The sequence below is a fragment of the Cyprinus carpio genome, chromosome B13 (assembly GCF_018340385.1).
Source record: "Cyprinus carpio isolate SPL01 chromosome B13, ASM1834038v1, whole genome shotgun sequence".
Lineage (NCBI taxonomy): Eukaryota > Metazoa > Chordata > Actinopteri > Cypriniformes > Cyprinidae > Cyprinus > Cyprinus carpio.
This window is the reverse complement of record NC_056609.1, coordinates 26,108,841-26,119,169: the sequence shown is the minus strand read 5'-3', so window position 1 is coordinate 26,119,169 and position 10,329 is coordinate 26,108,841. Positions and strand designations below refer to the sequence as shown.

The window sequence follows — 10,329 nt, the reverse complement described above, 5'->3', positions numbered from 1 at the left end:
TGTTAAAACCACAAAGTGCGGCATCTAATCTCACAGATCCAGCACCAGATCTGCTTATCATAATTTACACCCAGAGGTAAAAGAATGAGGTCAGTTTTAGGTCACTGATGGAAATACAAAAGGAAAAACAGAATAATGCATCTACATGTGCCTCTCAAATTAAAACAAATTTTTAGATGTCATTAAGATATCCACTTATAGTGAATGTTTGTTTGTTTTTCCTCTACAGCTTCTGCATGCAGATTCAGTGAATACTCTTACACACTCTCACAATAAAAAGGATACAAAATATTATAAAAGACTTCTTTATTTCTAATCATCATGAAGCACTTTCAACAAAATCTGTCTACAATTTCATGTGTGGTACAGGACTACAATCAGTAATAATTCCAAGCTCAAGCAGTAGTTGGGATTTGGTATAAAAACTAAATCGAGGCGTCTAAAAAAACTCGGTTTAGATGCATTACAAACTACCAAGAAATTAGCCAAAGAAAAGACAAACAAAATACGTAACAACATAGATGGCCTTGACAAATGCAACATGTAATACAACTTGTACAACTTAGAAAAGTATACTTATTTTAGACTCACAAAGGACACATACATTGTATGTGTTAAATTATTATTATTCTTTTTGTTGTTTATTGTAAGGACATAAAAATGCTAACTACATCATTCACATATTCAGCAGTCTGTTTAAATACCTTATTTTTCTACAAAGTGAATTTACATTGTTTTAAAGTACAAAGTGCAAAGACTATGGTTTCCATCGTCGTTTTGGTGGGGGCAGGATCTGCGGGACGGGAGCGGGAACAATGGCAGCAGCCACTTCAGCCTTGCTTCTTTGACAGATTCTGAGAAAAGTCAAAAGAGAGAATGAGGAAAATGCGATTTTAAAACAAGGGCTTTAATTTATAAATGCAACTGTCTACTTGTATTAGTAATTGGTTTCAATCTACTGCTCTGTAAAAAAAAAAAAAAAAAGAAAAACAAAAAAAAAAAAAAAGAGAAAGGCTGGAATGCATGTTGTGAATGTTAACAGCCACTGACATTAACTCACCAGTTTACTAGATGTTGTGCCTTCACCTGTTTTTGCCCCTGAGGAAATACCAATGAGAATGTTTAACAAGCCTGTTCCCCATTACATGATGGCAATACGGGTTATTTCTGAAAAAAGTTATTAAACAAATGCAAGCGCTCATGGTCATTAAAACGACCACACATTCTTCAAACAATCTCAGGCTGAACCTACAATAAGTAGAGCTCAGTATTTCCCTCATCCAGTCAAAAAGCAGAAAAGTGTATGCTGCTCGTAAGACAATGCTGTAAATCCATAGATTTCATCATGAAAAGGAAAAACATAGTTTTAATTTGAATAAGAGAAATCATGTTGCTAAGACATAGTAATTGACTATTTTTAGTTCTACAGGATTTCAAACAAATTGGATCTCGCAGATTGGAATTCCAAAAGCACAACTGGACCTGATTTTCAAAAATCTTATTGGGGTCGGTAAGAATTTATTACAGAAGGTTTATATTTCAAATAAATGCTGTTCCTTAAAATGTTCTATTCATCAAAGAATCATGAAAAAAAAACTGTTTTCAACACTGATCAGAAATGTTTCTTGATCATCGTAACATTGTGAAATATATAAAAATAGACAAACATTCACATCATTACTGTTTTTATTGTTTTTGATCAAATAAATACAGCCTTGGTGAGCAAAAGAGACTTGCAAAAACCAAAGACCAGTAGTGTATGTTCCATTCAAATTGCATTAAAATGTGCATTCAATGGAGCATCACTTTTGCAAACCCTTGCATTTTTTCCTCGTCCATTTCAAATCAAATTATTCCCACTTTTCATCTAATGCAGTAGAAACTAGTCATACTAGTCTAGTATGTACAGTAGATGTCTCTGACATCCATCAGGAAACAGTGATACTCACGCTCTTCCTTAGTGACACCCAGACAGCCCATCAGTTCCTGTAGAGACAGGGCTTTATCATTGCTGATGTCGCAGTACTCCACAAACTTCTTCACACACTTCTTGGGTTTGGATTTCTTGCGCAGTAAACGCTTGAACGGTTTGATTTCTTTCTTTCCGATGTCACCGCTGGAATTCTTGTCAAGCTGACTGAAATACCAGTGCACAACTCGCTCTTCCAGAGTATGACTGGGGTCAGGCTCCAACATCCTGAATGGAGGAAAAATCAAACACTGAACATGTTTATACGCACTTTATTTTCTGTTTAAATGCATGTGAAAGATGTACAAGTTTCATTTGCTGCCTTATGATCGTTGGGGCCTGAACAGCAACATCAGTTATTCTATTTAGTTAGCTAATGAACTAAGAAAATATTTTTACACCACACTGTAGGCAGGGTCAGTTAAATTCATCTACATTTGTCCTTTCTCAGTTTCTTGTTTACCTGCCAGCAGAGGCCGGGTCAGTTACTGCATGGACCATGTCTGTGGACAGCGCGTCCAACACGCTGGTCAGGAATTCTGTCTTCTTCTCCCCAGGACATCCTGAAAAATAGAGAAATGTGAACATTACAAAAAGATCTGCACTATTTAAAAGAACTGTTTAGAATAAAAAATAATTTGAGTTAAACTGTACTTTACTTTTGATTGTAAAACGGTCTTAATTTTTCTTTTTTTTAAATTGGATTTTAGTGATATTAAGTTCTTGCTTGACAAAATCCCATGAGAAAAAGATTAAAAGAGAACAAGGCTTCCTTTAATGTGACATTTAACCTTCAGGTTATCAGTATAAGCAGTTATGAAACCTCACAAACAGCTGTTGTGACTGAATTACCTCATGCAACTCTGCTGCTCTGTTCTTAAGTACTGAGCTATGTGATTTTGTCACTATACAACTCAGAGATCATAAAAAAATTATAATTGGCAAGAAATGCATTGAGTTAATCAAAAATGGTAGAAAATGTTAGTAATGTTGAAAAAGATTTCTTTTCTAAATCACTGCTGTTCTTTTGAACTCTCTATTCATCAAAGACTCCTAAAAAAGTATCACAACTTCCACAAAAATATGATGCAGCACAACTGTTTTCAACATTGATAATACTAAGAAATGTTTCTTGAGCAGCAAACCAGCATATTAGAATGATTTCTGAAGAATCATGTGATACTGAAGAATGGAGTAATGATGCTGACAATTTAGCTTTGCATCACAGGAATAAATTACCAATCCCAAACATTCAAATATCTGAATGTTATTTAATTTTATTTTTTTATTTTTTTTATCCACCCGACTAAATGCACATTTTCACAGTTTACACTGTATATTACCATGGTACTGAATGAATGCAGTATTTAATGAATAATGAATACAACTCTACTAACATATTACATGTCCAAACAACCATGGTCCTTATTTGTTAATATATAGTTCAGCTAGTGAATGCATATAGTGCTACACATACTTGTGGCTGTTTGAGGTACTGGCACCATAGGTGGCCCAATAAACACTGAAAGATATAAGCTGTCAGATGTTTTTGCACTAAATGCATGGTGGAGAGTAGGAGAGTTAAACAATGTTACGGCTTCAGAGATTCTTCACCGCCTTGTCATAAAAATCAGACCTCCCCTATCCTGTCCGAGGAAGATGACAGCTGCCAATCAAATTGGGGATTTGGGTTTATGGTCACAGGTAAAAGCTAGCTGTCTGTGGGAATTGAGGCCTGTGGATGTTTGGGTGAAACCCACAAAGCAGTCAAAAACATGTCCAGGTCATAATTTACCACAAAAATGAGAAACTATATTTTGCATTACATTAAGCATAATGAACATTAAGCCTATTTGTAGGATTCTATAGACTGTGTCATTTTCATGACAGTTAATATAGCTAACAAAAATGTGTTTAAATTATGTTTTGGCAAAATTTTTTATTGAATGTTCTTGCCAACCGATAAGGGACTATTCAATTACAGGAACGTTACTTTTGAATGTTCTCTAAACATTCTGAAACAAGTAGTAACATTTAAAAAATGTTTGAAAAACATTCCATGAACGATGTATAAATAACATTTTTGTGCTAATGTTTCGAGAACATTATTAAAGACCAGATAACTTTTAACAAATGTTCAATTAACATTATGGGGGAATCTTTGTTCCTAAATAGTTCTGAGAACATTCCATGTTAGCTAGAAAGCAATTAACTTTAGTTAAAATCCCTCCCATAATCCTCATTAATATCATGCAATAAAGTAAATATTGAATGTTAAAAAAATAAATAAATAAATAAAATAATAATAATGTGATGATGATTATATACTAAAATTATATATACCAAAAAATTTTTTTTTTTCTTTTTTAGTCAGTAACATTCTATTAAGTAAATCTGGTTTAAAGTAATTGTTTTATTTCAGCAAATTTGTGTCCATCTCATTCAGTAGCTTGTGTTATGTATATCTACATGTATACTGGCCACCCTGCTCTTGGCTGTTGAAAAACCAAGGGAGTTTTACACACTCCTACACCTCCTTTCTCATATCCATCTGTCTGTCCAAATAAAGCAAGATAAAGAAAAGGAAATTGTGTTTGTGTGCCTGTGTGTGTTTGCGAGGAGGAGTCTTCACATGCTGGTCTGTTTATGGTCAGGCCCAGAGGCAACAGATTCTCTGGTGTAAGAAGTATAGGCATGCAGAGGTCCTTGTGAACAGGTGTGTGTGAGAGCGAGCGAGCGTGATCAGGTAAACAGACGGCGTCACACGAGAGAAAAGAGAAGGCAAAATGACTTTTAAACGTGTGGAGGTTTGCGAGTGAATGTCGTGCTGAAGATCTGCATGAGTTTCTGCTCCTCACTGAGACAGACACAGTAAAATATCCATGCCACCTGTTCATATGAGGAACGGCATTCTTATTGCTTTTTCAATAAAAACAACATAACATTAAGTGTAGTCTAGCCACTCAATAACAAACATTTCTGACCTTTTAAGAATCCTGTTTGCTCTTGGCATTTTACATTAGTCAGAAAATGCCATTTTAATATGTCTTTGTGTTCACTTTTAGTATGAATTTTTAGAGTTTGAACTGCATTGCTTGCATGAGTGAAGAAAATACAGCTATGATTTTTCTAATATAAGCCTGCTTGATTTGGTTCAAAAAAATGTCCAGTGTTATATGATATCTATATGTATGTGCTAAGCAATCTAATGCTGCAGGAATGACATATTTTTGTTGGCCAAAACACATTTTTTTACACTTTATTATACATATTTCCACGTAAGTGAGCTTAAGAAAAAATAATAATAATAATAATAAACTATCCAGCTAATTTAAATGCTGAGTTAGGATGCACTGAGTAAACCCATCCAGATCCTGCATTTTACAGCATTTCTGCATTACCCAGAATCCTACAGCTTTTGGAACTTACATAAAAACACTCAAGTTGCAACAGAGTCATGAGAATTGCGGTATTGGCGGTGGATTGTGGACGTTTAGCTGCCAGCAGCCGTCGGCCCCCATCAGCCCCCCCTTCTACACCACAATTAACCAGCCGTGACCAGAGAGCTGCTCACACAACAGCAACTGTACACATGCTGCTGGCAGCTTGAACGTCCACACACACTCACACACCTGAGGAACAGAGGTTTATTCATTAACATATTGAGATATTGGCATTTTTACCAGAGTGCATAGTGGCAAAGCTAGCCAAGTAATGGAGAATAAGACCAGCAATTAGTCTGTTTTTAGTTTACTAAGCTGGGTCATTGTTACTATGCAGTACAGATTCATATCACCGTGATATAAGTCTGTACAATATTAAACTCAGTTACAATTAATTGAAAATAGGGGTGCATTTTAAGTAATTCTACTACTTTTTGGATACATTGTGTACTATCCACTAAGAAAAACTGTCTGTTTATTACAAAATACTCTTCACTGGTCATTATTTTATCAGTTTTTACTGTCTCCAAAATCAACTCCCATAAAAAACTCACAAAAAAAAACACAAAAAAGCTAACACTACAAAAGTACACTAACAAAATCTACTAATAAGTTCCACTAAAATGTGCACTTCAGATACTAATATGAATCTTTAAAGCATTAATATGCAACTTTAGGGGTAAAAAAGGAAAAAAAAATGTATATTTTGAAAGGGTACTGCCCCAGTGACAGCTTATATACCCATTTCAGACAGTGCAAGAGGTTTTGTAGTAACCCTTTAAATAATAAAAGTTTGTTCCTGGATGACATCATTATCCAGGAAGTGACAACATGCTGAGGGACATCAATGCCAACATCAGTGAGTATTAGCAAGGATTTGATGAATTCTGTGATTTATTTATTTTAATTTATGCATTTATTTAATAATTAAATGTTTTTGTGGTGTTTGTTGGTTTTTGACACTCTAAAATGTTCCATAAATCAGTGTGATAGTATAAAATTTAATAAAAGATAAGACTGTCACTCCCTCACTGAGCAATTTTTCAAACTTATTTATGAATGCCTTCACCTTTGAAGACCTTTCCAAAGGGAGGTGTTGTCTGATTCCAAAAAAATATAGCAAAGTAACACATTCTCACACCTCACACACTGTTTCACCACTTAATCTTAATTAAAGTATGTAGATAATCCTATTAGTCAAAGTCTGACCGGGGTTACTCCACATTCTGTTATTTGGGACAAAGAACAAAAGCATTTCTCATGTACTTGCACTATAAAAAAAAGTACCATGGTATTTCCATTATATTTTTAGAAGTACACAGGGTACTTCTTGTTAGTAAATACCATGATACTGTAAATACCATAGTATTTATACCATGCATTACAGTTATTCAGAATCCTGTTGAAATGCCAGAGTACTATTCCAACTAATAACACAGTACCACCACATTATATTTTTGTAAAAGTGGATATTAGGTCTGAGCAATAGTATAATAATATAATATTTATACATTTGCTCTGAAATTAACTAATTTAAAGTGAAGTTAACAGATGCTAGTGGTAAAATCTTTAAAATCATGATATTAATATTCTCGTTGTTCATTAATCATGAATTACTGTTCAAAAAATTGTGGTCATAATGATTTTTAATGTTTTTTAAAAGTCTCTGATGTTCACCCAGGCTACATTTATTGTGAAATATTATTAAAATGTAAAAAATCTGTTTTCTATTTTCTATATATATATATATATATATATATATATATATATATATATATATATATATATATATATATATATATATATATATATATTTCTCCATCATTCTAAGATACTGATTAGCTGCTTAAGAAACATTTTTTTTTATTACCAATATTGAAAACATTTGTGCTGCTTAATTTTTTGTGGAACATTTTTCAGGATCTTGAAATAAATCAATTTATTTGAAATGAAAAACTTTTTACATCATAAATGTCTTTAATGTGTGTAATAATTTCTTTTTTTTAAAATCTAGCTGACTCCAAACTTTTGATAAGTAGTGTATTTATTTTTTATATAAAATAATATTGAATATATATATAAATATTCAACATCACCTAGTCCACGTACAGGGATGGATTATTGCAGCTCCTATTATTTTGAGTCTAATCAACGACTTCATTCATGCTGGAAATGGAAGTCACTCCCTTGTTTCCTTTTTGCTGGTTTTTTTTTTTTTATCTTTGCCCTCTACTCCTTTTTTTTCTCTGTTCTTCATCACAGCCACTCCCCCACACTCATCCCTCCTTGTCATCCTCCTAGGCTCGTGCTATCTATTGTAATCTATCTTTTCTACCTCCCCTTTCCTCACTGAGATGATCTGTTAACATCTGTCGTCTATGCGGACCGTAGGGTCGTGGGAAACCAGGAGATGTCACACACATACCTGAGCTCACAAGCAAAAACATATAGATGCATAAACAGACATTTTTATGTTTACTTTGTGCATTTTGCATGTATGGAATGTGTTATCAAATTTGCTAAATGAACCAAAAAATAGGTAGTGCACCTATTAAAAGACACCTGTTTAATTGAATATTTATTTATTTCCTTGAGGTCCTCTTTGGTAAAAAGGTGGTGTTTTCCTTTTTGTAGCTTTGTTTCTAGTCCTCTTGCTATTTTTTAGTTACTCTCCAGCAAGCCTTGCACAACATTTTCGCGTCTGCTCATAAGCACACAGTTAAGCTCACCCTGCAGGTGTCTGCTCCTGTAATGGTCCTTTGGTTTGTTTGGATGGGCTCTGGCGTTTCCATCACATTTTGGCTGTTCGAATCTACAGCAAGACAGAGAGAGAGAGAAAAAAAAAACAGAGAAGAAATGAGAGTGAATACAAAGCATTATTGTTTACACAGTGATGAGTTCAACAGCTAAAACATTCCACCAACGCTAAGAAAAATGTTTAGATTTTGTTTTAAATAGCACAAAGACCAAAATAACATAATACTGTTGTATAATGTTGAATGGTGAAGAAAAGATCATCTGTATTGTGATGTATATTGCAAAATTATAATGATACATACAATATGTATATAAGATATACAGAATAATTTATTACTGTTCATTTTTATATACACCATAAGGACGGCTCAGAGATTCAGGAAACTGAGGAATGGAGTGAAAGACAATGACGGGACAAAAAGAAAAAGTGTAAAACAAGAGAAACACTCATGGCCTCATTAGGAGAGTAAATGTGCTCCAATCATTGGCAGGCGACCTGCCCAAATCACAGAGAAAGAGAAAGAGAGAGAGAGAGGAGGCTGATGGGAAGGTAGCACTCGCATGCGTGCTCTAATGCGCTGTTTGGCACACTGCCTGAGGCTTTGTTAACTCAATACCACATTCAGTTATTGTCAGAACTCCACCGCATCGCTCCATAACACCCCTGCAGCTCATTAAAGGTGCCTCTGAATACAGAGAGTGTCACTGACCCCTGGAAAACACACTCACAATGATTTGTCATTCTGCCAGGTTTCTTGATCAGATTTGGGCCGGTCGAGCAGCCCACCTGTTAGCAAATGAATATTTAATCATAATAATTTGCTGGTGTATTTAGCTTTTCTTAACGACCGCATAGCAGAAAGCTGCACTCGAAATGTTAAAAGAGACTGAATGAGATTAGGCCAAGTATTGGCCCCTGAGAGACTCCAAAGCTCAATTTTGTACCCCATAGTAAGAGGAAGAATGAGACCTGCCCCGGGTGTATATTAGATGTTCTGTACTGAACAGGTCAACTAGCACTTACCATTTTAAAAGCCAAGTGGTTGGTTTTTCCTTTCAATAGAGACAAACTGCTTAAGTTGTATTCTGGCAACTAAATAAGGACGGATTTGTTTCTTAGAGGCGCCAGAGACATTTTAAAGTGTTTAAAATAACATTTTGTTAAAGCTGATGTTAAAGGTCTAGGTCACCTAAGAATACAAATTGGCTGAAAAGTTACTCATTCTCAGGTCATCCAAGATGTAGATGAGTTGGTTTCTTTGTCGGAACAGATTTGGAGAAATTTTACATTACATCACTTGCTCACTAATGGGTCCTCTGCAGTAAATGGGTGCCGCCAGAATAAAAGTCCAAACAGCTGATGAAAACATCACAAGTAATCCACACAACTCCAGTCCATCAGTTAACATCTTGTAAAGTGAAAAGCAACGCTTCTAACTTCAAACTGTTGCTTCAAGCTCAAATATGAGTCCTCTATCTATTATATTGCTTTCTCCAGTGAAAAAAGTAGTCTCACCTGAATCAGGAGAGAAATATGCACAGATCAAGCACCGTTTACAAGCAAAAACAATCCAAAATAGTTCTAAACAAATATGTTAATGGATGTTGAAGAGTACAACAGGGGATGGGCTTTTTCATTGGAAGAATTGTTATAATAGATTATGGTCTCATATTTTGGCCAGAAGCAACCTTATAAACTTAAAACAGCTTAATAATGGATTTGTTTCTTACAATCACACAGTTATTTTCTTCACAAGATGTTAATTGATGGTCTGTGGTTGTGTGGATTACTTGTGGATTATTGTGATGTTTTCATCAGCTATTTGGACTTTTGTTCTGACGGCACCCATTTGCTCCAGAGTCCAATCTGTTCCAATGGACAAATAACCACATCTACATTTTCATTTGTGGGTGAACTATTCCCTTAAAATGCATTGTATGAATATATCCTAAGAGTTGTGCTGGAAGTTGTACTTTTCACCTGTTTTTTTTTTTTTGTACTTCGCTTTTAAAAAAAATCTTAAATTGAGTGCATTACCTTGTGGATGTTCCAGGTATGGGTCGTCCAGTGTCCACCAGGACACACCAGCAGTACCCGGTGGAGGGATGGCACTGAACGGATTTGTAGAGGCCACCGTGTGCACAATCCGGCACAAAAAC

At 34.9% G+C, this 10,329-nt stretch overlaps 1 protein-coding gene across 2 annotated transcripts in view; it reads right to left on the bottom strand.

Moving 5' to 3' along the window:
- Nucleotides 1-289: 289 nt before the first annotated feature.
- Nucleotides 290-10,329, bottom strand: part of LOC122139471 (SPARC-related modular calcium-binding protein 2-like) — a 32,797-nt gene continuing 22,757 nt past the window's right edge. For both annotated transcript variants that reach the window (XM_042737461.1, XM_042737462.1), the window contains exons 8-13: nt 10,208-10,329; nt 8,142-8,224; nt 2,433-2,532; nt 1,950-2,197; nt 1,061-1,098; nt 290-854 (exon numbers count right to left, since the gene is read on the bottom strand). The exon at nt 10,208-10,329 is cut by the window's right edge and continues 65 nt beyond it. In XM_042737461.1, the coding sequence (XP_042593395.1) occupies nt 831-854; nt 1,061-1,098; nt 1,950-2,197; nt 2,433-2,532; nt 8,142-8,224; nt 10,208-10,329 (615 nt within the window). In that variant the 3' untranslated portion in view covers nt 290-830. The remainder of the gene's footprint in view (nt 855-1,060; nt 1,099-1,949; nt 2,198-2,432; nt 2,533-8,141; nt 8,225-10,207) is intronic.